The sequence below is a fragment of the Carassius carassius genome, chromosome 48, assembly GCF_963082965.1.
Source record: "Carassius carassius chromosome 48, fCarCar2.1, whole genome shotgun sequence".
Lineage (NCBI taxonomy): Eukaryota > Metazoa > Chordata > Actinopteri > Cypriniformes > Cyprinidae > Carassius > Carassius carassius.
In genome coordinates this window covers 9,975,628-10,002,989 of record NC_081802.1, presented here as the reverse complement: position 1 = coordinate 10,002,989, position 27,362 = coordinate 9,975,628, and the positions used below count along the sequence as shown (strand labels likewise).

At 36.8% G+C, this 27,362-nt stretch overlaps 1 protein-coding gene and 1 long non-coding RNA gene across 2 annotated transcripts; one reads left to right on the top strand and one right to left on the bottom strand.

Moving 5' to 3' along the window:
• LOC132131291 (repulsive guidance molecule B-like) lies at window positions 1–10,901 on the bottom strand. The gene is made up of 5 exons (XM_059543321.1): window positions 10,456–10,901; window positions 5,977–6,014; window positions 5,170–5,318; window positions 3,068–3,579; window positions 1–853 (listed from the first exon to the last, which is right to left on the bottom strand). Exons 1-5 carry the CDS (start codon window positions 10,504–10,506, stop codon window positions 161–163), a joined length of 1,443 nt encoding a protein of 480 aa, XP_059399304.1. The 5' UTR covers window positions 10,507–10,901; the 3' UTR covers window positions 1–160.
• LOC132131292 (uncharacterized) lies at window positions 4,712–26,723 on the top strand. Its single transcript, XR_009428865.1, has 3 exons — window positions 4,712–4,780; window positions 13,730–13,904; window positions 26,259–26,723. It is a non-coding gene; the product is annotated as an uncharacterized LOC132131292 (long non-coding RNA).
• Window positions 26,724–27,362: the final 639 nt, after the last annotated feature.

Sequence of the window (27,362 nt, the reverse complement as noted above, 5' to 3'; positions counted from 1 at the left end):
AAACACTGCAGGTTTCAATGGAAATGTGTCTGTTTGGATCCGTCTCTCACTTGCAGATGGTTTAAAGTCAGTTTGATTGTTTTTCCAGGAGGGTTTCATGCTTGAAGAACAGTCTGGCTGGTGGGGATCCATTCTCAAGCTGGCGTCTAGACCAGCTCCTTCAGTTCAAAAGCAGCATAAGAACCAGAGCTGTGAAAACAGACGGTGTAACTACTGTTCCTCTGTTATAAGTGTGTGGAGTCCTGGGTGAGCTTTGTTTCAGAGTGCTTGGCGGAAGCGCCTTAAGGTCCTCCAGGGCTCCATACGCAGCCATGGAGAACTCTGGATCTCCTGTCGTGAGAAGATCGAACACGCACGACTGGAAATAAACGTCCTCCACCTGGAGCATCTCTCGACACTTTGTAGTCGCATGTTCCAGCATGTCCACGTGTGACGAAAGGCCTTGCTGCAGCTCGCCGCCGCCGTCGTTCTCCCCGTACCAGCCGGCCATGAGTCGCGGTGGACGCAGGGTCTGCTGCCGGTTGAGCACGTGGGCTTTGATGACCTCACTGCTCGGGCAGCCATGCAGACACAGCTGCAGGCCCCCGTTCTCCTCTGCTAAGTCCTCAGGCATGCGGATGGCAAACGTAAGGTAGCGACCCACTTGTCGCACGATGATGGACGTGCCTAGGTAGTGAGCGTGGATCTTCACTTGCGATATACCTAGACCTCCACTACCTTCCACGATCCACAGGCTCTCTCCTTTCCCACCGCTTCGTGTGCCATCCTGGAACGCCGACGGCAGGTCCTCGGTGGTGGCCTGGTACACCTTCTGCTCGGTGCAGTCATGGTAGGACTTGAAGATGACGGTTATCTACAGGGAAGATCAAACGGGAAACGGTGAGTAATAGCTCACACTGAAAATCAAGTGAAATTGCTTTCAATTGACTAGAGGATCGTTTCAACATTGTGTTTTTGTGCAGCCTGATTTTTGCTTTAAAAACTATATGTTGGAACGTGTCTTAGCCAACAGGTCAGTGGTGTTTTAGTATTATTTATATACTATGATCATATTTAATTTTCTGTTTTTATATATTTATAGTGTTCCTGTGGCTCAGTGGTAGAGCATTGCATTAGCAGCACAAAAGGTTGTGGGTTCAATTCCCAGGGAACATATGTTAGGTCAAAAATGTTAGCCTGAGAGCACTGTAAGTCGCTTTGGATAAAAGCGTCTGCTAAATGCATGAATTTAATTAGATTTAATTTTTACATTTAATATATATTTTTTGCTTTTATTTTAATTTTAGGTTAAGTTTTAGTCATTTTGTTATGTGCTTTTGTCATGGGTTTTCTTTGTAATATTTCTATTTTGCTTTATTTTCATTTCAGTTTTAGTACTGAAACGTATTTCAGTTTCGAAATGTTCTGATTGGATGTGATTGTCTAACAGTGTGCACCTTTTTACCCATCAGTGGTGGACAGACAAATTATTTCTTAATTATTATTATTTCAGTTTTAATTATTATTTCTTATTAATTCTTTCTTAAAGGCCAAATATAGTAACTAAATATGATGAGGAAAATTATGTAATGTGGATAAGAAAATACTAAAATAACTAATACTAATATATCACTGGAAGAGAGCATGCTAGGGCCAAACACCTAGGGCAGGTATCCTCAAATATGGCCCACGAGATCCATTTTCCTGCAGAGTTTAGCTCTAACCCTAATCAAACACACCTGAGCATGCTAATCAATGTCTTCAGGATCATTAGAAAATCACAGGTTGGAGCTAAACTCTGCAGCACATTGGTCCTCCAGGACAAGATTCGAGGAACCCTAACATAGAGCCTAAGAAAATAAATAAATAACAGATGGCTCCACTCGATGGCAGTAGAGGACCAGAGAAAAAACAGAATGGACCACTTGGGAGCTACTTATATCTAATCTAAACCAAACTCGATTAATAATCAATGGAACATCCAATGGCACATTTTTAATCAAACTCTGATCAAGTCATACAGCTGTAAACCATCAACTGTCAGTAAAATTAGCTCATATTCTTAATGATTAATCCAAGCATGTCCACTACATTTAAAGCTAAATATGTAGCACTGATGCAATGTTTTGTGTGAATTTAGAAACATTATCACCCAAATGAGAAATTAATAAGAAATCTTTAAACAAGTATTCTCAAGCACTTTTCATGTTAAAGTCAGTGCCCCCCCCTGAGTTCTATGTACTCAGGTATTATATTACTTTCCCTCCTTTGAAAAATTGCACATTGTTATTCCATGTTTCAGTCATACTTCATGTCTGGTAACCTTCCAGAAATCAACCAGTCCGTAACTATAGTTTGAATAATTTATTTTCCATTTCTTCTTTTTGTGTCTCCCCCACTCTTTGTGAAACAGCTGAATGATTCAATTATAGTCTTTTGTTCCTGCATTGTTACCACAGCTCAAAAGTTTATATCCACATCCTTTAATAGAGGAGAAAAAAATATGTCCCCACTAATGACATCAGTGTTTGGGCTGACTTCTGTCTCTCAAGACTTTGTTTTGATTGGTTTCTTGCGAGAACATAAAACATGCCCCCCCCCCCCCCCAATCCTTAGTTTCAGTTAAATTTATGTGGTAATTTATTTTAATATTATATAATACAAATTTATATACTTTGCCAAACAGTTTTATATAGTATCAAAGGAAAAGTTCACCAAAAAATGTCATCCAAACCTATGTGACTTTCATTCTTCTGCAAAGAACAAATAAATAGCTTATATTTTGAAGAATTTTTGTCCATACAATGAAAGTTAATAGGGTCCAAAACCAACTTTCTTCTGTGAATATATGTTTAAATGCCTGCGTTTTTGTCTTTACAAAGTCATTGGATACAAATGTTTGGTTGTGGACACCATTGACTCATTGTACAGCCAAAAATTAAAATATTCTTCAAAATATCTTCATTCATGTGCTGCAAAAAAAAAAAAAAAATCAAAATATCATGGTTACTCTGCTTTACTAAAGAGACCAGTACAGTTTGGAACAAGTCACACTAAATTAAACACATATGCAATGTGTACAACTCACCTTGTTGGTTGCTGTAGCACTGGAGCCTTCAACCACTGGTACATTTGTGACTTGAACTGAAAGGTATCGGTTGTGGATGAGTGGCCAGGCCCCTTCAACCCTACATGTCTGGAACTCATCCCGAAAGGTCCGTAAGTGAGGATCACCGAATAATCCACAATGTCCATACTTTTTCTGTTGGGCCGCCGGGCCCAATGCGAGCACCGTGCTTTCATAGTTGCATACGTCTACTACTGGCGGCTTGGAAGTGCTGGGTGCTTTGGCCGATGATGTTGGGCCATCACTGGAGCAGTTGTGCTGTGCAAAGAGCTCTTTAATACGGAATACAGCGGAGTGGTACACCAAGTCCCCTCTACATCCATGAGCTGTGCGGCGCGTACACAACGAGTAGGCCCTCAGAGCGATGCAGTAGTCTACTTCTGGAAGCACCTCCTCTTGCAAGCCACCGGAGGGTGAGAACGAGGCCACATACTCCGCATTACAGCGCTGAATTCGACATTTTTGGCAGCACACTGTTTAGAATCAATAAGAATTAGGCATTATTGAGATGCATTTAAAACTGTGAGAGAATCACCATTTGATGGTTAGTTGGTGATGGAGATAAGTTCACACAGGAGTGTTAAAATAGTTACTGCTTTATTGGATATGATTGCTTTTAACTGTTTTGAACACAGGCCCAACATTAATATATGTGACTGAATTTGGCAAGCACAAGTAAAGATATGAAAAAAACTCTGTTGCCAGGACATGGTAATTGTATTTTACAGGGTTTCCACAAATTCTGACCAATGCATTTCCATGAGTAGTGTACGAGTAATGACTCAAAATATTGCACAATAGCATGGAAGCAGCGGCGTTCAAAGGTAAATTAAGTTATTTAATACTTAGTTGATGATAATAATAATATGGGATTAATATGTACTTTTTCTAGAATAACATACTATTTTTCATAAACTGTTCTATATTACAACTCAGTAGAAATTAATGTGACATCTGTGATAAGACAGAGCCTAACAGACAAATTTGTGGGACACATGTATTGCACAACGTAAAAACATGGTAAAAAAATGGCCTGCCAGTATGCAATTAGTGACATGGTTAATAGTTCAGATCAGCTGGAGTATTTGATTTCGCTTTCCTCACAAAGTATGGGTATATAGTTAATTTGTGGGTTATCATACGGAATTATAAACAATACCTTAACTGTTAAAATAACGAGAAGAGTTTAAAATGGATTTTAACAATACTTGTTTAGGAGTTTACTAATATATATATATATATATGTATATATGTATATATGTATATGTATATATGTATATATATATATATATGTATATATATATATATATATATATATATATATATATATATATATATAATATATATATATATGAATACGTTTAAATATTAATTACAAAATTATTCACTATGCATAATATTATAGGATAATGACATAAAAAATATCAATAATAAAAAAAAAAATTCAATCATATTCAGAGCACGCAGCAAAGTCTTTACTAATTTTAACTATACAAACTCGATTTTTTACATTTAGTTAACACAAATTATGATTTACATTTTAAGTCCCACTTTCTTCTTCAACAGTCAGGGGCTTTCGAAGTAAACTACTTCAAACTGAGAAGCTAGTCAGGTTAGAGAAAGTTTTGCCAAACTAATAAAATACCTTACTAAACTAAGCAATAACAGAAAATAGTGAGTATTAACTTCAAACATCATTTCAGAATGTAAGTACCACTTAATGGTTACCACTACAATCCTTTAAAGGAATATAATATAACGTTACTGGGTTTAAATCTTTACGCAAACACGGTGCTAATTTGCAAGCGAGCTAGCAGCACAACTCTGGCCTACAGAAGAACTAAATGCGTATTAAATGGACAGCACATTTATGTGAGCGATGGGCAATTGCTTTAAGTAGTACGTTTAATGTTTTAAAAACACTTTTTAGATATTTTGATTGAAAACTTCTCTCCAAACGACGGGGTAACGTTAACGTAAATGTTTTCCAGGCAGCTCTATCTCTCTCTCTCCGGGATGGGTGCATGCAAATACGAGCGATGAATACGAGCAAAATGATTTACCTGGTCGGAGTAACAGGCTCGTAGAAACCACTATAAGACAGATCCAGTTCCAAAGCTGCCGCTTAGCCAGGTTGAGAGTGTCGCTTCTCCCCATGCCAATCCATTCAGTTCGATTGCAGTTCTCCAACTGCTGCTCATCGCTGTTGGGGCTGCGAGAAATCACACAACTTTTTCATTCCCTTCCCAAGGCACTGTCATTCAAACCAAAAGTGCTGAAAAGCATTGCATGGGAGGAGCTTCTATTCGCCAGCCCTTTCCATGAATACAGGCAAGTGCTCAGTCACATCTTTATACGAGTTGTACAGAGCAAAATTATTGCACATAAATAATAAACGATTCTGTCTATGAAGGGACATTTTTAGGTTGCATGAATGTTGTTTTGTTCATATTTGATTAGTCTTTAGTCGTTTTTAGTAGTTTTCTGCCTAAATTCAAACTACTTCTTCATTTTAATTGTAGAAAAGGCATTTTTGAAAGAGACATGAAGTGTTAAATTGAACGTGCCAAAACAAACATGGGAACAAACTGTCATAAATTGCATCACTTTGGGCATCCTAAAGTCTACAAAGCTTATTCTAATGGATGTCCAAATGAGAGGAAAACTAAAGAAATGAAAATATTTCAGCCTTTCCTGGAGGTTTACATTTTATGATGGCCTTCAGGATGCTAATCCTATGTGCTCTAGTCTGATATCATGGTTTGTTGAACTACTTTGAGCTGGTTGATTGTTTGATCATGTTTGCAGTAAAGTGCTTTGAGGTATCAGGTTACACTGTAGTTATGGGGAAAGAACAAGATATTGCTTACCTTTCAAAATTATTTTGTGGATCCATGGTGACTTTATCCTTGGGGTAAACACAAAATGTATGCATTAATTTATATACATAATACACACACACACATTGGTATATAATACAATATATAATAAAATACATTGATGTTATATAATTACTATTAATATATACTATAGATATATGATCATATTGTGTTCTTGTATCATCACACATTGGTTGATCACTTGACTTAAAACTACATTTCATTCTCCTGCACAATAATATGTGCACTAATGTAGTCAATGGTAATAGTAATTACCTAAATACTATTGAAAGGCTGGCTGCCCCCATAGTGGTACTGATACTACAGAGGCATCATTCAGAATCTGGCCACTGGAGCAAATACTTCATTCATTCAGGTGGATGGATCAGTGAGCCCCTTACAAGCACCTCATGCAGGAGACGACTTGACAAGGCTGATGGGCGCAGAAAGGGTTCTTTATTTCCCCCACATTTGTGAGCATATTACATTGCATGACCCAGTGAATATACATATTCCTCTGGTCGAAACAAGAAGGGAGCGAGTCAATTACAGAGAAGAATCAGGTTCAAAAAATAAAAAAGAGAGAAGAGAAAGAACGGAAACTAAGGGATAAGCCAGTACATTTCTCCTGACACTGACTCACTTGTTCTTATACAATAGTGGAATGAGGTCAGTCTGGTAAAATTAGCCACCCGCTTCATGGCAGGGCTGAATGCCAGGCCAGTGAGAGGGGACAGAGAGTCTCCATTTGAGGAACAAGAAATAAAGAGACTAGCCTACATTTCTTTGACAGCGATGAAGTGAAGAGAATAGATTCGCTTAAAGTTTTAGTCATTTGCTAAAAGCCCAGAAAAGTAAAGAAAAAGAAATGAAAAAAAAAACGAACTGAATATTGGAATAATGATTGTTTTCAAACAGGTTTCCTGAAGACTCCCCTCATCTGACGACACCTCAGTCTCATGCCATTTTTTGAGCTGCTGTTGCTAGACCGGTTGGAATGTTCAAACAATGTTTTTGTAATGCCACGGAATGTTTTCACTCCTCGGGGGGAATGAACTTAGAAACTTTCAGTTGTCTCTGCATATTAAGTTACCAGCGAAAAAAACGACACACTTCAGCTTTAGGAAAACAATCGCCTGAAGTTTTATTCATGCTATAAATTCAAAGGTGGACGCAAGAGTGAGAGACAGAGAAGCAGGGGAGTGACTAAAGGAGAGTAAGAGAGGGAAGAAAAAAAAGGAAGAGGAATTGGGTTTCCACTGACTGTATGTCTGGGCAGCTCCATATGGTCCTCATTAAGGTGCTTACTCTGTGGGAGCAGCTCCACACCGTGTTGCTTGTTTTTGTTATTAGGCCCATCATATTTCGGTATGGAGGACACTGGAATATTGGGCCACTGACAGGTCTTGCCCAGTGGTTCTCAGTCAGTGCTGTTTTTGTTTATATATATATATATATAAATAACAGTTTTTGCTCATTTAAATAAAAATAAATTATAAATGTTAGATGGAAAAATGCCTTAACAGCTAACTGCAATAAAATAAGTACTAAAATAACTAGAAAAAAAATCTACATAAAAATAAAACTTAATATAAAAACAAAAAAAAAATGTAATCAAAATTTTACAATAAAAACTATTTCTAAATATTAATAAATACTGTAATAGTATAATAATAGAGTCAGAGATGAGAGATTTGCTTCCCTGGTGACAGAGACTCAGAGCAATCACCATAGATAACAGGGACAGAAGTGTGTGCTTGTAAGAGGCTGCCACTGATACCATCTCTGCTCAAGGATCCCACTTAACTACCTTGATTGATGCCCAACTGAACTCAGGGTACAAAAAGAGAAGATCTAAGTGGATTGCTTTCTATCATGAGAGTTGTTAGGTATTAATTTGTAATGATTGCACATGAGGAACGTTAAATTGCATTGGAAAAAGTAGTTGCATTTGGAAAGAGATACTGTGAACTGACATTGTTGGATTTAATAGATTTGATAGACTGAAGATATTAAGCATTTACGCCTAATTTTAGATGCTAGCATTGTCTGCTTCCTTCAGGTAATTGGTTTGCAAACACAAAATGCTTTTTTCCTCACTGCTCCTTAGATCTATTTCCTTCTACTCAAGAGATGCTGTTGACATAGTGTCAAGCTCAGTCCTTTTTAAAAAGATAAACACACAAGTAACCTTAGATTCAGGGTCATGGGGTCTTCTCAGTTTGGTGAAGAAAGATAGTGGAAGTAAACAAAGGCATAATAAGGAGAAGCCTTAGATCTCCTCACTAAGAAAGGCTAAGCTTAAGCAAAGGCAATCCGTGAGATCAGCGTTGAGCTGCTGCCATCCATACCTGACAAAAGGTGAATCCAAGAGACTTTGTTGTTGAACTTAAGGTTTCCGGAACATATATTAACAGGAACATATACAGCGTAAAACATTTCAATGTGACTCAGATCAAGATGTTTTATCTAACTCAAACACGTTTTGGTGTAAGTTCAAGCAACTTACTAGTAGGTGTGGTCTGATATGTGTCCTATTTTCAAACAGTATTTGATGGTATAGGATGTAAGGTCTCTTGATTTAAAGAAAATATTTTGCAGAACCATTTTTGTCCATACAATGACAGTCAGAAAGGTCCAAAATGTCATCGGACCCCACTGACTGTCAAAGGTGACAAATATGTCAAATGAGCATCATGTTTTGTGCAAAGTATTTTTGAATGATGTTGAGAAAATAGTTGAATTCAGGTGTTCAAACTACATGCTTAGTTTTTTACTATCGATTGGATAACCTCAGGTCTATCCTATTGAAATTTAACTTGGATTCAGGTGTTTACATGAAGGAATTTTAAATATCCAGTTGCTAACAGATTATTTGGGTGCATGTAAACATAGAGTGTAGTCTCATAATGTACTGTATAACGTTACCATGGTCAAGTCGTATGCTGACTGAAATAACCGCTAAAAGTAGTAACCATTCTAAAAATGTCCACCTATTTGATTCATTTCGAATTGTGAAAATGACTCAGAAAAAGAGATGCATATTGTCTTTTCAAACATTTTTGCAGAAGTACACCGCACAATAACTGATGTGAGAAGGGAAGAATGCGAAAGAGAAGCAATGAAAACTCCCAAAGTTCTCTCGCTCTCTCTCTCCCTCCCACAACAACACCTGCTCAGGCTCTCGTTTCAAACCTCTCAGCTGTGGGAGCATTCTACGACCAAATAAATCTGTGGAATCAAACGTGACAACCGCTCCCAGACCTCCAAGTCCAGCCAGTCCGAGCTCAAGCCCTCAAGAACAAAATACGTTCAGTAGAGTGCAACAAAGCCTATCGCCCTGAGCTTACTAGTAATCTTTTGAGAATTTTGGCCTCTACCGATGATTTTTCAATAGCCTGAAATGCAGCTTTACACCCTGATCAGCATCATCTCATTGGATGCCAGCTGTGTCCTCCATTCACAATGTTTGAAAACGGACATACTTCTTTACTCAAACTGTAGACTTGTAGCCTTTGATGCTGCAAAATGTATTTTTGTAGTTCACCCTATAAATAACTAACTAACTAACTAATTGCTAACATTTACTTGTCATTATGTTATTTAAAAACCGTTTGCCTTTTTTTTTTCAAACTTTAAAAATTCAAGAACTGAATCAGTCCGATTTGTGAACAGTTAATTTAGACCAGTATAGAAAACTGATTCATTGAACAATTTGAACACAAGAGAACATCTAGTTCACAAATCTGACATTGCTGCTCTCATGAACATATACGAGTTTTAGTAAAAATGTCAATATGTTCTACGATTTATCGTATGACTTCAGAAAACCTTTAATATATCACACACATCATATAGACTACGTGTGATACATTGATGATGCTTTTTGATGTTTTGAAGCCTGACAGCTTTAGTCCTCATTTCATTATATTGAAAAGAGCAACCATGTAAGATAATAACAGAATTGTAATTTGGGGGTTAAAATATTCCTATGACATGATATAACTCTAAATGTTTATTGAAGATTTGTAAAAAAAAAAAAAATTATTCCTGTGTAAAGAAGAATTTTTTTTTTTTAATATCCGCTTTTAATTTCACATTCCTGATCATAAATCAGTAAGGTTATGACTGTAAGATCACACGAAACAACATTAACTCCAAACTCTAACTGCATAAACTCTTAAAAAGCAGATGGCAAAGAAACTCCAGTGTCTGACTATGGCATCTTTCGGATTCCTCTACAAGCAATCAAAATTAACATCACATTCAAAGTGTTTGTTGTCTAAACTCAAAAATGCATCATAGAGACATTTGAGGCTTAAAACCACAAAACAGCACCAGGCAAACCAGCTTTACTGTAGTACTTTTAACAACCGAGAGTTCACTTTAAGGGTCAGTAAGTATCAAATGACACGAGTAATGACATTGCTAGGCCCAAATCGAATGGCAGAAAGATGAAATGGAACCTACCTCTGATTTTTGTGACTGATGGGCATGTGGCATGGATGTGTAAAAGACCATTTCACTGAGAGAAGTCTGTTAACCCCTGTTCCCTAGCTGTCTCTACCAGACAACTGTGTCCAGCTTTGCTTGACAAAGGGAGATAGCTGTGAATTAAAGCACATGACAACAGCTGTCTTTTTAAGGATTTGGCACTTTGATTAGGGTTGGTTTATAGTTAAGCAATGATCACTAATTCCTACATATCAGAGAAGGGTGGGTAGGTAAAAAGACAAAAAAATCTCGAACACACTAGCATGCACACACACATACACAATTATACGCATTCAACGGATTTGACAACATATGTCGTCTTTGGCCAGTATCCCATATTCTACAATGGTCATTCACACAGTGCAGTCTGTAGTAAGGCAAGAGGCTTACAGCAAATGTATAGCGGGTCCAAAAACTATTTGGACATTTTAGTCACAACTTTCATTAGATGAAAATACTAAATGTATTTTAAATGAAAATACTAAATGAGATACTCTATCTCAAAAATACTACCCAAGTGGGATCTGCAATCAAATATAGAGTTATTTTTTATATTATATATTATTTAATAAAATTTTATATTATATATATACATAAAAAAGTATACAAAATATAATAAAAGTTATCACTTTTCTTTTATAAAAAATATTACAAATTGCATTAGATTTGATCAGTTTTATCAAAGTTCTTATTACTGGCTATCAAATATCCACTAAATGCAATGTGCTTCTATAAACAAGTAGTTTAACACCATACAAGTAAAACTGCATCATTGTTTTTAACTTTTACCAAGGATTTTACTTTTTCGTTTCGGTAAAATAAAATTTTTTGCACAAGCAGCTGTTCTAACAGACAGCTGCTCAGGCCCTTCGTTCAGATGGCAGTGATTAGAAATCAAACCAGTGTTGTCTTTGAGTTGATCCATTGCTGTTTCAACAAGTAATCCTTGGTATCATGCACATGTTCCTGTGCACAAAAACAGACTCGAGCGGTCTTATCCATTGATGAATCCAATGACCAAATTTGATGCATGTTATAGCGACAATGCATCACACTTCTACAGACTAAACGGGCCTAAACAGCAGCATCATGGCACCATTGGATTTGAGATGCTGTTGGACGGAGAAGCTTCTAGGAGCCATGTAATCTCTCACTCGCAACACATTTTTTCCATATCTCTCTGTAATGAGAAGAATCCATCTGACCAAAGCCTCTGTGGCCATCTGACCAAAGCCCTCCATGCCAATCTCCACATGGGCATGTCTACATGCAATAACAGAAAAACGTACACGTAAAGCATAACACATGTACATACATCAGCACAAACATATGCATTAGCACACATGCACACCCAACGTGCCCCAGCTGTTCTTTGCCCTCACTGCAAGCAGCAGGTGTAGGGTGGACCTTGAGGGACAGGGTTGGAGTGGGCGTGGCTTTTTCAGAGAACAGAATTGCTATTGTTAGAGCTATGTGCTCCCTCCTACGATGTGACTGGAAATTTGTATCTTGTTCTTTCTGCTTTGTGTAATGCTAGGCCACAGCTGCAAACAAAGCGTTCATGACAATTCTAGTTAATGCCTTATTTGTTTCTTCAGTGAAGCAGTTTTGAGCTTCATGTCTTTTCAACATTTGTTGAATTATGTGCTCTGAAGTTAAAGCAGAGTGATTCAAGCCCCCCAACATGGTTTCCAAAGTTTATCAGTTGCATTTTACAACATTAAATGGAAAGTAATCAAAAACATACTCTTTATGTATTATCCATCCATCTATATTTACATACTCTCTATCGGTCTGTCTGTGTATCGATATAATTAATGAATTAACTCACAAACCCATCGCAGTTCATTCACAAACTCCAGTTTGGGAAACCCTGGCATACTGTAATGTTCAATACACATCATGATGTTGATAAAAAAGAGAATGGAATAGATTACAAGTTAGGTCAAAAGTAATCTAAAAGTATTCAAAAGTAGTCAGAATTGACCTACTGTAATATGTGTAATGCAGTAGATTACAGACTACAGTTTGTAAGATTTTACCCAGCAGAGTCTCTCTATCTCTTTTTGTGCATGTGTATCTATCATCCATCCATCCATACAGAAACTACATTGAATTGCAATGTTTAAGGAAAAACTCAATATTTAATAGGCTGATCTCCTTGAGTCTAAAGGGAACCCAGCCAACCCCCCTACCCCAATGCAAAAAAAAAAAAAAAAAACACTGATCTAAATGCTCAGGAAACAAAGCAAGGGCCAAAGGCATTAATGTCTAATTATGTCTCAATCTGTGGGTAGAAGAAACACAAATGCATGTTAACAAATACATCAAGGGACAGTCCAAACTGAAGCAGATGTGATAGGATCCGAGGCAGCTGGGAAAAAAGGACCCTGCAAGCACCTGTTAATATTTAAAAACAATGGAAGTGCAAAAATTAAGGAAAACTGAGCAGTGGTGACATCATCATTTTTCAAACGGGCTCATTCGGGAGGGGGTTGTTGGTGGGGTCTGTTAGGGGGTCAGCTGGTTCCAGGGCAGGAAACTGAGGAAGAAGGAATTTGAGAGCTCAGGAACTCAGCAGCTATGTTCGAAAGATTTAGCGAACAATGTGAAGCTGGAAGTGACCTGCATATCGGCCTCTTCGGCTCCTGGTCTTATTAGACAAGGGCTGTGGTTGATTATAATATAATACATTTAATTTAATTTATGTTATGTTATTTAATTAATCTAAAAATTACAGTTACATTTATCTAATTGATTATATTAATAACATACATATAATTTAATATTGTGTATTTGTTTGGAATCTTGTCAAACTCCATGTTTTGCACCACCCCAACCCCCCCCCCCCCCCCCCCCAAATACAAGTACTATAAAGTACCACATATAAATTGCTGTGGCTAGGTTTTTTTTCAATTACTAGAAAGAACAGTCTATTAAACTTAAACCATCTCCATGGACCCTTAAGAAAAAACAAAAGAAACCACTTTCAAGCCTCTTTGTTTAATTCCAACTGCACTTAAAAAATCATTATCTATGCATAAGGGTAGATCACTCTTAAAAGCTACAGTATACGAGCTGTAGGAGCACAGGAAATTAAGTAAACTAGCACATTCGGTAAAGCCTAATACCCAATGGGCCATGCAAAGCATTTGGAGCCCCCCAACTTGGCGCTTTTGAAGTAGGCAACTAATCATTTGTGCATGGACCCAGCACAATACAATTTATCTTCTATCTGCTCTGTTTACAGCTGCCAGATTCGGAGACCCTTTGAAATGTGCCGCGGTGTCACAGTGCTTCATTCATCTCCCAAGTTCTCAATTAAAACCCACTGCTCATAAGCTGAGAGGAATGAAGAGGAATGCTCACTGTGGAACATCTGCAAACATCACATCGGAGAGGCACGAAACCCCCACCTCAAAATGGTGAGAAAACGTAGAGCATCTTCTTTCTTCTCTCAAGGGTTGGGGGGAAAGTATGGCAATGAGCTGTGGAGGAAGGTGGGGCTTATGGGGGCTTCTGCAGAAGAGCCTTTGTGCCAAGATCACAACCAGATGTGTCAAGAGCGTCCAAACAGGAATCAGTGCATGTCTGCAATTTTCAGCAATTTGTCAGATTTAAGGGTTCACCCCCAATACCACCTGATAGACAAATAAAATCCACGCCCATGCAATAATTTGAAACACTCCGGCACCCCCCGGAGAGCCAATCTGCTGCCCAGTTGCTCATTCAGTGACAAGACCGGGCCCTGAATTGAATCATTGAGCCTCCATAATCTGAAATGTTCATCATCGTTTCCCTCTGCCTGTGTCCCGGTGGAGTGAAGATGTTGAAATCTGTACAGTATTCACACGCTTTAAATCCATCACACGGCACATTTGCGCAGAAAAAAAAAGGAAAAAAAAAAGCCTTGAACCAAAACAAACATTTGAATAAATAAACATGAGAGACAGCGAGTTAATCCCTCTGGTGGCACGTCGTAAATCCAGCCTCAAATTTTTGGCCTTTAAAGGATTTTTGCCACACACGCTCACTATATTCCACTGCTTACATAATCAGTCCACAAAATTATTTTCAAGAAATTTAACTTTGGTCTATAATGCCCACTTTGTCAGGTGAATGAGCAAAAAGAGGCTGTTGTTTCATAATATGTTTTTTTTTTGGGGGGGGGGGGGGGGCAAAGCATCTTTTGGCAAAGCAGTTCCAAGGTCAAAGTAACAAGGTTTCATTTTTGTGTCCTGGGTAACTGTTTGCTGTGTGGTCGTGTGCTATAAATGCAGTTTGAATATGCATACTAAATGAAATTTCTAATCATGCAAATACCCTGCACTACACCTCATATTCTGTATAATATGTGCTTTCACTGGATTTATTGCACTGTAAATGCAGTAGGTTGTACCAGGAATTGAGTAAGTGTGAGAATAAGTCTTACAACCTTTTTCCACAAAGTTGTTCATGTTTATACCATAAGGAATGTTTTCAGTGTACTTTGAGTCCATAGCTCACTTCTGACTGAGGGACTTTGTTTTGGCCATCCTTGCACTGTTGTTCCTGGACATGCATAGACAGGCTTTGTGTTTCATAGACAAAAGAACTTGTGTCTGTAGGTGTTGGCCAAGCATGACTTCATAAGATGTGTGTGGTCATGCGTCCGTGCGGGTAAACACTGGGCAGAATGTGAAGAACATACCTTCATTTGTTTGAGTTTGCATACCACTGTGTCCATGAGGACCAAGAGCAGATGACTTGTACCATCTGTGGCATGAGATTCTCGCTACCCACTGTTGCTTCAAGGCCCGTCTAATTGCCCACTTATCCCATTCACCACTTCGCCCATCTTAGACTGTTTTCAAGGCTGTCGTCACTTTCGAAATGGCAAACGATTTTAAATTATGGCCTGGCATGTCTTTGTCAATAGACGTCCTGAATCTTAACGTGAATTGGTTGGTCTATAACCTCCACAGGTTTGTTTCTCACACGCTGGCTGACAGACATATATCAGCTTGGCCGTTTACGTCATTTCAAAATATTTTACAGCGATTTGTAAAAGGATGTTTTGAGGGGAGCAGCCTATATGTTGTTTTCCAGTTAATTTAATTTACTGCTAAACCTGCCTTATCTTGAGTAACAACATATTGCCATGTAATTTCTCTGTGATTTATCTTATTAGCAGCACAACCTAAGTCTGTATTACCTTCCCGGCCTCCGCCTCTCAGGCTGACTAGCGTAACCGACAGCCGCCACCTATAACGAGAGGGTATGATTACTAATAACAGTTAATTAGGCTTGTCAGAGAGTTTCTCTGAAAAACAGGAAGGGGGAGGGAACAGTAACAGAAACAAAAGACCCACTATGGCTGAAGTCTTCTCTACTCTTTTACTGGATCTAACTTCACAGGATCCATTCACTTTCTCATTTACTTTCTGCATGTCTCTGAATAATGGAAACATTCCATTCATATTTATGGGAATATGCTATGTACATATGTACCTAGAAATGGACTAAATAAAGATCAAATATGTAAATATATTAAACATCATGAATGATTACAATTTAATTTATATCTTGTAAAAAAATACATATAAAATATATTTTTTAATATGTATAAAATATATTGTTTATTCATTATATATATATAATTAGATTTTTAAACCTCTCATTTTATTTTATAAATCACTTTTATATAAATTGTATCTATTATAAATGAATCACTCTTATATTAATATGGATACTAATATTAGTACTGGTATTAGTATTCACCGCCAGTAATAATTAAGCTGTTCAGAGCAGCTGAGCTCTTGACGACTATAAAGAAGGGATTTTTTATTTTTGGCAGAAAAGAGAGATTGGCTGGGAAGGCATGGGGCTGTATGTGTTAGTAATTTTTAAGTTGTGGGGGTCTAACTCCCACAATGCACTGGCAAATTCCTTTAACATATGGCACGTCAGGAAAGGGGTGGTTGACCTCCGGCCTCTCGAAAGTCTCTTGAGACGGCCAAGTCAGGCTGCAAAAGAGATCTAACTTCACTGAACACAACACGACTCTCTGTGACTGGTATAACAATCACTTTCCATCTTACATTTCCCCCTAAAATTCCACTCATTGTCTTCATGACTTTCGCAAAGAGGGATCTTGTCTGCCATTTGTAGTCCCTGTGTACTTTTGCGACGCTTTGTTTCTGTGTGCAATACATTATTTCAACACATGTGATCCATTAGAGCCAGGAGAAAGCACAGGAAACAGTCTCTCTGAAAACGTGTTACCCTCTTTTCAACTGTTTCCAGAGGCAGTGTCCCCACTGACCCCAACTACTTCCTCACAGTATGATTTTTGAGCATATATATATATATATATATATATAAACACGGTTTGGATGTCAAGTAATGACAGGGACAGATGAATGCCTTCTGCTTTTATTTTCATATAAACACATCATGCATTCAGTGATTTCAAATTGCTCTAGCTGTACTAGAATCTTTCGTGGTCCCATCAGATCGCCTGTCGATTAGATTGTACTTCCTAGTGATACAAATCATACTTCAGTTATAGGATTTTGAATAAGGCACTGCATCAGTCAACCACTGATAGTGAACAAATGGGTGAAGAACATTGAAATCCTGTTCTCTATTCATTTTATTTTCCATTCCCAAAGTTATCTGTTTTCTTTAAGGGTATGTTTACACAACAGCGATGTACTAAACAACTGAAAAGTTTATCCTTTACATTTTTGAAAAGTTTTGCATACAGACAACAACTTTGTCAAAACGATTCCCATTCATGCAGATCTGTGAAAACAACTGAAATTGCTGTATTATTCATGCCAGGCCAGTAGTTGGCGATGTCACTATAATAAAACAAAACACTATGCGCCTGTGCACATCACTATACAGTAGACTGAACACGTTACGCATGCGCATGAAATCTACATTTTCACATATTCACAGTTTTGTAGTTTATGCAGAGACGATAAAGGTTTTCAAAAACTTGCATTTTAAATTTTTTTTTATTGCACTTTCAGGCCCCCAAAATACTATTGTTGTATATATATATGAATGGCCAAAACATATAAAAAGGTTTTCTTAATGTGTGAGATTTCTGATTTATTGGCCGCAATACGTAAATAACAAAGTGCAATAAATTATAAAACTATTTGCACTACAAACCAGTGTGTTTATAAATAAAATAATAAATGAAAATAATATGATAGCAAATACCAATTTGCAATATATAGCAGCATAACAGACTGTTTTTGTACAAGTAAAATAACTGGAAGCACATGACACAGGAAGACTCCCACATAAAGTTAGAAATGGCCGTCTTTGCTCTTACATAAAATAAAAAATAAAAAAAGGTTACTAAAATTGAATTTACTTAAACCCTGCCCTAAAATACATTATGGACAAATGTTGCCTTAGCAACTGTTGTTGTTGTCCACTATTTTCTTAAATGATTATTTAATATAAATAAAGAGAAGTGCTTTTGTAGTGTCAATGGTAACTAAAAAGTTTAGTAAATAGTACATAGAACTATTAGATAAATGTTAGAATAAATTCTGTTCACCTTAACAAATTTTAAACACAACTTTGCAGGCAAAAAGGTCTATTGCTTAAAACACCACTCACACAGAAGTGACTTTTAAACTACCAGCATTCAGTTGGTCTGTGTTTCACATTTTTCGTGAAGAACTTGAACCCAATGTGAAATCTGTGTGAGGAAATGTTTCACTCTTAACCAAAATTCTTGATTGCGCAGATTCCTACTGGAAATTCATCACATTTCACAGGTGACTGGACCTTTACACTTTTTCCCACTTTAAACTCTCAAAACCATGTAACTATGTAATTTAATATTTTCTTTAAAATACTTACAAAAAAAAAATTCTGAAAAAACATTGCAATGTCATATATTACAGCTCATGTTAGAATAGTACCTACAGTATGAATTAATTGCAAAATAGCATTTTCTAATTGAAAGATAAACAAAAATTAACCAATTCTTGATTTTGATGCCTTCTTTGTCCTATCAATCAACTAATCCAACAGATGGCCACTCAGCTCTTGGTGTGGTCTAGATGACCTCAAAATTGATGTCAAGTATCTAGATCAGAGTTCTTCGAGAAAAACAGACTGCAGCATTCCAAAGGTTACAAAAATCGCAGGAGATCTCTTTCCATCAAAGAAGTCATGCTACAACTGCAAATATAATCAAGTCAACACGACCCTCGTCACCAACAGTCAAAGATCGAATTGCAACTCATCCAACAGGTGCATCTCCAAAGCGCACCCTGGGATCTCTAATTGATGGCTCTCACAATATCAAAGGCTGGACAAATAGTAGCTTGGGGCATTTTGCTGGAGTTGATAGATCTGTGGGGTGGTAGAGGAAGGGTCTGAGGGTCAGGGTCAGGATGCATCCGAGGCCTTCATTATACCAATGAAAAGGGTCGTTTTCGAGGCCTAGTTTGTGTAGACCCTGTGGGGGAGAAGATGCATAAGAGGTCGGTTGCAGGGTGTGAAGGGGACAGCTGCGTTGGGGAGGATAGGAGGTCCCTTTGTATCCTGCCAATAAAAAATCGCGACCAATTATCTGTGTCTGTCCCTCAAGTGGAATTCCAGGACACTTTTTGAAAAGCACTACGATTGGGGGAGGTGGAGAGTTTGGCATAAAGAAAGCACAGATGGTGGGATTTCTTGGGTTGTGAAGCCCCCCTTTTCTTTAACACCTTTCCCATATTGTGCCTTGATGGAAAGTTTTTTGCATTGGTCGAACAAACTTTCCAAGTTGTCTGCTGCCATGTCTTGAATCTAGTTTTTGACATAAACACAATCTCTAATTTATAAAGGCCATGTTTTAGGGCCAAGTAAAAGTCATAACGTTAAAACAATCTCATAGTAGATCTTTTTTTGAGAATAAAATTGTAGAATTACAAGATTAAGTTATATTATTACGAGAATAATGTAAAAATTGCGATATTGAAGTAAAATGAATTTCTCACAAAGTAATGACTTTATACTTGAAATCATAGTTGGTGTTGTTTTCCAAATTCAGTTAAATTTTAATGTGTTACAAATGTATTTATTGTATTATATTATATCTTGTGATTTAAGTTAGGGATTGCAATATAATAATATTGATTAATCAACCAATCAGTCTTAAAGAAGCACTGTATGATTAGGCTGGTTTGTATGTGATTCTTTACATAATACACATTCAATAAGTCTCCACCAAAGTTTATAGAATCCAAAATGCAGTTATAAAGAATTCAGACTGGAGTAAAGTGTACATTGTGAAAGTGAGTAAATGAAAAAAGTAGTTGCTAAAACCCATGTGCTAGGCATTAAATGTTAATTGCTGCTAAATTGCCAGTGTTTAGTACAGCCTTGTTAAGTATACTTTACTTTTTCCAATGAAATTTTTCATCTTTGACAGGTGAAATGGGCCTCATTGTAATTCCTCTGGAAATTGCCTCAAATTTGTTGTTTTTTCTTTTCAAAGTTTCCAATTGTTGATATTATTAGAATAGTGTCAGAATCCATTTTAATCTACTGTATTTTCCATTTTGTATCTACTGGATTATCACAAATAACTTCTTAAGCACTTAAATGCATTTTAAACATCAGCTCAATAAGCTTTATCTGCTACATTCCAACCTCCCTCTCAGTAATGATGGATGAATAATAAATAGACCAGCATGCATTTCTTCAATCCCCTCTAACATTGTGATCCAGGGCTAATTGGAGAATTTTGGGTAAGGTATGTTGTGTTGGACCTTTGACCTGGTGGGGGTGGGGACTATTATTGAATAGGTATAGAATGACTGAGCCTCCAGTGACCCCACTCCGACCTTTTCCCTTCAGTCCCACATGGTTGCCAATAGTGACGGTTGATCTTCACCTGTCAAAGCAAGACTTCGACTAAAGACTTGCAGCTTGGGAGGAGGAAACCAAAACAAAGAAGGAAGGAAAGAAAAAACAACACATATAAACTGGCCTCTCACTGCCCTGGCTTTTTTAAACAGAAATGCATGACTGGCCATCAGAGGTGAAAGACATTCATTACATGTGTATTTTCATGCCTGTTCACTTTCTATACAGTTGTTTTTGCGCTTTTTGTTTTTAAGCTGCTGTGTCATCTCCTTTTGAGTTATAAAATACATGTTCTGCATCATCAGGTGTGTATAGTCGATAAAAGGCAGCCAGCAGCCAAGGTGGCGAGCCTAAGCACTGTTTGGTGTTGTAACGGTATGACATGTCTTTCACTAGCTTCTAGCGTGTTTTTCAAAGGCCTTTTCTTTGAAAACACGGGCAGTTGAAAGATGACTTGTGTTCTTTCAACGCTAAACTGAGCTTCCTCTCACCTCTTGGATTTCATGACACTTTTTGTTCTCAAACTGGAATGCGTTTGAAAGGCAACTAAATTGCTAATTCTCTCTTTGCATTGCTGTATTTATAAGTGCTAGTTCTCCACCAAATAATTCATACTCATGATGGAGAATGAAAAGTTTGTTCCAATGGTCTGTATTTAATGTTAATTTTTGTTTAGCAGGTCAGTGATGTAAAAGAGTGCCTGTGATAACGAAAATGAAGGAAAATCTAGTTAGAAAAACGCGGCAAGTTGTGGTTTTGAAAAACCTTTATTCTGAGAATAGTTTTAATGTAGTTCTAAAAATGTCATGTGGAATAACCATCAAGTAAATAGTAAAATCCTGAATTCACATGAGCATGCACATTTTAATAATAATAATAAAAAATATGTATTTAAATGTAAACATTATTTAATGTCATTAATTAATTAGCATAAATCGTAATTAGTATTGTTTTTTGGAGGGGATGTAACACTTGATATTTTACAGCTAACATTGGTTCGTCATAAAAAGGTCAAACTATCTGATATGTTAAGACTTACCGATGTTGACGCACAATCATGAGGGTCATACACTGCATAAAAACATAGACATAATATCCGCCACGTCACACATAGGTTTCTGAAGAGTGTTTTTGAAGCTCAAAGTGGGCGGAGGGGGCCATCGCCATCTTGGCACCGCACGTCATGATAATCAAAAATATTATCATACTATTTTACAAAATAGATGGGTGAAGAGTGGATTTAAATGTCATGCCAATTTTAAAAGAATGTTTATTATAGAAGAAGTGTATTCAAGTCATCGTTTGTATGAATGCTTTTTAAATGCATTTTTAATAAATCATAAAACATCACATCAGTGACCCAAGTTTTCTCAGAATGCTTGGAACGTGTGACTTTTTGGACTTGAGAGCAGAAAGGGAAGCTAACGAGCTCAGTCTTTCAGATAACACAAGTGGCCTCCTTGTAAAAAGCCAATAATCCTTACCGTTCTGCTTAAGACCCCCCTTGATCTTTGGGAGGATGGGAGTCAAACATTCCAATCCCTGTGATCCCCTTCGGCGATCTCTCTTGGTGTAAAAGACAAATTTATCCCAGATCCTTTTCCCCGGGAGTTTTATTTGCATTAAAAAGAGGTTATGAAAATAACTTTTCAAAGTTTAGGGGGGCTGGGCTGGCGGAGTCTACGTCTGGAGTAGAAGGATTGAGTGAATCTTTTTGACAAGAAGCTGACGATTTTCTCATCTGCTTCTTTGTTTGTTTCGGCAGACCTCAACAATTCCGTCTGTTTATATGCGCAGTCTATAAGGGGCGTAATGCATGGACGGGGCTACCTGTTAACAGTTGTGCTTTTATTCCAGGCACCCCAGGGAGGCAGCAGGCATGGTTTACTTCTGCTTAAAGACTTGGCCGTGGAGCCAGAGACACATCTGGTCCGTTTAAGCCGTGCAGATGCTACTTGGAACCATTTCCATCTCAACGAAAGAATATGGCGCATGTAATAATGATCTCTTTTTCTTCAAATGGTCTCATCGTCAGAGCATTTGGACCGAGATGTGTCAACAGGAATATAATCTGGAACGAATTGAGCAAATTGTGACTCTGACTGGCAAATCTCAAGTTCCCAGTGTCTTTTCATGTAAACTGGCTGAAATACTGTGAAAGTTCTCAGCATATACATGGCAAAAATCCAATATGTCTTCTATCTATCTATCTTTTTTCCATTAGTACTAATATATTATTACACGGCAGTAGATGCTTTACCAGTGTCTGATTCCTTTTTCCAGGGCTCTTTAGAGTTTGAAAATGATAAATTTTTCTCCATCTTTGACGTCTCAGCTCAAGATACTGGCTAGTGAAGGGTTGGGGCCCTCCAGTTTCTTTTGGTGCAATCTGTTCATTTGAATTTTACCAAGGAGGAGTATTGAAGGATTGGTTTGGCTGATGGACCTCTTCCTGACAACTTTTGAAAGGTCATATTTTGGTTAGACAAAGTCTAACTAGCCAAAACATATACTATGATCTCTTGGTTGCACAGCTGAGCCTTACTCATAGAGGTCATCTGCTAGCCATCACTGCCAAGTACATGCCAAACCATAATTTTGCTGAGTGGCGTTTTTATGTTACAATATTTTATGACTATGTGACTGTTGTTTTTTTAGGCAACATGATAAAGCACGTGCTCACATGCACCAAGAAGGTGCAACCTGATGTTCACGGACCTGTTCTAGAGTGATGGAAAAACTGCGCTGTGACACACGCAAGATCTTGCGAGTGTTGCTTAAGAGGGAGATACAGCTCCATGTGGCCCCAGAGAGCCATGAAGCCGGATTTGCGCCATTCCTGGTCCAGTCCAGACAGAAGGGCCTGTCTGGAATGCAATGTGTTGGCCATCTGCAGATGGATGTTCACGGCCGCTCTCCAAAGACCAAAAACTCGCCTGAGAAAGTCCACATCAGAACATGGCAGCTGCCCAATTTTGTCATCTCCTTGCCGTTCATCTGAAAGCGTTAAATGTGGAAACTCATTCTTTGGTTGATTTATTGATTTAGCAATCAGTCCGAACCGACTGCTCGCAGGAAAACTAGGTCATGCCGAAAGTCAATGACTCAACAGCGACAGTTTTGTCTGTGAATAAGGTTGCTCTAAGAAATATATGTGAGTTTTATAAACAACGAGTTCATCAGGACACGCTCGGGTGACGGAACAAGTATGGAAGAAGATGAAAGACTTGGGCTTTCTCTCTGATCCTTTGGTTGGCTCTTATTGTCTCCACAGCGTTCTCCTGAGAGGAGGGTTATGGACTACAGAGAGGTTGAATTTGGCTGCACTCCAGCCACATCTGCTGTACTGCTGTTACACTTCTCTCTCTTGTATTTTTACACTTTCCGCTCTCATTTTTTGCAGCGTGTGCACACTCTTTTTCAGGCTTTGCAAGACACTAATGACACGTTGCCTATGGATTAGAATTGAACCATGGCATTCTTTCATTTCCTGATTCAGTTAGGTAGATGGCAGGATAAAAATGGTTCACGTAATAAGTTTGAGAATGCCTTTTGGATGTAGGTTTTTTTTTGTTCACTTCTTATATTTCTGTCTTTGAAGTTGTAGGACACTACTACTTTACTTTTTCTTAAGACTAACATATTAAAACCAGTATTTTTTATACATTTCAGAACAGCAAACATGCCACTTTTCTTATCTTCTCTCTAATGTCGATGTCAATAATCCCAATTATGCCCAGATTTTACCCAGAGATGTAAATAAATTGGCCACGTCCCATGGGAAGTTCAACTGAAATGACAGGAAGTCAAATGTATTGCAAGAAAACATAAATGATTACTTAACTAATTTTGACTTTTTTTGACAAATAGCAAAATTAATTGTTAATTTTCTCCTGATGCTGTACGTAGAATTGTTTCTCTACAATATGTATAGCAATTCACTATAATATGACCAATAATTTTGACATACAACATTACAAAAATCCATCATATTTTTTCAGAAAGCTTTATGAAAATATTGACATTAAATGTAGAATTTCAAATATCATAATTTTTGCACTCTCAATTACCTAAATATTTCAAATGATTATTTTTTTTATTGTTTTGTTTAATTTTTATTTATTAAATATCCAAATATAAATGGGTTCACAAAATAATAATAATAATAATATATATATATTTTTCAGATAACTTTCAAATGTCATTGTTTGCTCCTTCAAATACCTGAAAACTAATTGAATAAAAAAAAAATTGTTTAAATGTTATTTGTTAAATATCCATATATAAATGTGATCACAAAATGAATGCTGAAATAAAATAATAATAATAATAATAACTTATGCATTTTTATATTTCAGATAAGTTTATGAAAATTTACATTAAATTTAGAATCTCAAATATCATCATGTTTGCTACATTTATATATATATATATATATATATATATATATATATATATATATATATATATATATACAGTACAGACCAAAAGTTTGGAAACATTACTATTTTTAATGTTTTTGAAAGAAGTTTCTTCTGCTCATCAAGCCTGCATTTATTTGATCAAAAATACAGAAAAAAAAATTAATAATGTGATATATTATTACAATTTAAATGTATTATACTTTAAATTATCATTTATTTCTGTGATGCAAAGCTGAATTTTTAGGATCATTATCACATGATCCTTTAGAAATCATTCTAATATGATGATTCATTATCAAAGTTGGAAACAGTTCTGCTGCTTAATATTTTTTCAGAACATGTGATACTTTTTTAGGATACTTTGATGAATAAAAAGTAAAAAAAAAAAAAAAAAAAAAAAGAAGCTATGTTTTTAAAATATAAATATTTTATAATAACAATATACACTACTGGTCAGTAATTTGGGGTCAGTAATTTTTTTTTCTTTCTTTTTTTTAATAAAATCAATACTTTTATTCAGCAAGGATGCGTTAAATTGATAAAAAGTGATAGTAAAGAAAATATATTATTAGAATATATATTATTAGAAATATTCTTTTTGAATAAATGCAGTTCTTTTTAACCTTTTATTCATCAAATATATTAGACAGCAGAACTGTTTCCAACACTCATAATAAATCAGAATATTAGAATGATTTCTAAATGATCATGTGATAGACTGGATGTTACATGTGACACTGAAGGCTGGAGTAATGATGTGGAAAATTCAGCTTTGCATCACAGGAATAAATTATTTTTTTAAAGTATATTCAAATAGAAAACTATTGTTTTAAGTTGTAATAATATTTCACAATATTACTGTTTTTTCTGTATTTTTGATCAAATAAATGCAGGTTTGATGAGCAGAAGAAACTTCTTTCAAAAACATTAAAAAATAGTAATGTTCCCAAACTTTTGGTCTGTACTGTGTATATATATATATAAACTTCTGATGCAAAACCCTTTAAGCCAGTCTTAGATTTTTCTAACCTTAAAAGGTTTTATAACCTTTTCTTTGTCATGAAAGTGAAATTACTGAACCTAAACATAGGAGCCTGCTAAAAATCCTTATTTAAAAGAAAAAATCTTAGACGGTCTTGGAGGTTTTCGCATCTGAAGTCTTCATTTAGATGATGGTTACAGGTACACCTTAATTAATGTTTAAATAGAGCGTTCAGCAATTCTATGTGAATGTTCATATTCTGGGAAGAGAGGATGAATAACAAGGACACATTGAACAGAAGGAGGTGTGTGTATGTCTGTTGGGAAGGAAGAAAGGAAGCTAAAGCTGGGAAAAGAAGAGTAAAAACAAGACCCTGTCAATTTGTTTGCATCTAATCCGTGACTGTTTAATAAGACACATCTCTTTCTCTCTCTCTCTCTCTCTCTCTCTCTCTCTCTCTCTCTCTCTCTCTCTCTCTCTCTCTCTCTCTCTCTCTCTCTCACCAGCACTGCACTGTGCTTGAACCTGCCCTGGATGCCAGCAGCAGACAATTATAAACCTTGTGAGGGCTCACTGTACAGAGAGGGGGGACGGACGAAGTCGTGCACTGAACTCCTGACCCTCTTCACACACCAAGCGTCTGTTGTGGACTCCGGGAGGTGCAAGATGGGTCACAGCAAGCTGTGAAGGGGAGACCAGAGGTGGGGGAGATTGGGGCATAGAGAGGGAGTGGATGGAGTGGAACAGTAGCTACTGTGTAGAGAGATTACCCTGCTACTGTGCCGCCAACAAAGCCACAGCAGAGATGGAGTGATTATATGTCATATCATTGGTAAAGAAGTTGGTGATCAGATTGTTTTTGTTTTGTAATAGTTATTTGCAGTACATCAGGTTCCACGTATTAAAAGAAATCCTTCTAACCCAAAAGGGGGTATTACTGATGTATTTTGTGTTGTAGAATAAAACATGAAAATATCATATATAAATATCATATATAAATATGTCATCCCTGCAGCACTGTATAATTTTTATTTAAATTTGGCCCATCCTGTCACCCCGTCCTAAATTCCTATTGTTATATATTAGCAAATATGCAAATTATAATGAAAACAATAGGCTATACATGTCTGAACTCATAGGATTTTCTTTCTACCATATTTTGAAGAACATTGGTAACCAAACAACATTGATGCATTTACACAACAGCATTTTTAACTAAAAATGGAAAACGTTTTATGCCTTTTGGGGGCCAGAATGCGCAAACGTTTGAAAACAGATTTCAAAGTGCAAGGTTTTGAAAATGTTATTGTTATCATCTCTGTGTTGACAAAAAAAAATGCAAATTTGCTAAAACGGTGACGTGTGTATAACGTTTTGTATTCGCGTAGTGTATCCTTACAAAGTGACATCGCTAACTTCTGTCCTGGCATGCATAATACTGCGTTTTATACATTTTCACGTAACGATGATCATTTTGAAACATTGTCATCTGTACGCAAAACTTTTCAAAAACGCAATGGAAAATCCTTTCTCTTTTTAGTACATCATTGCTGTGTAAATTAGTTTTTGTTGTTTTTCGAAATATCTTCAATTTTTGGTTCACTATCCCT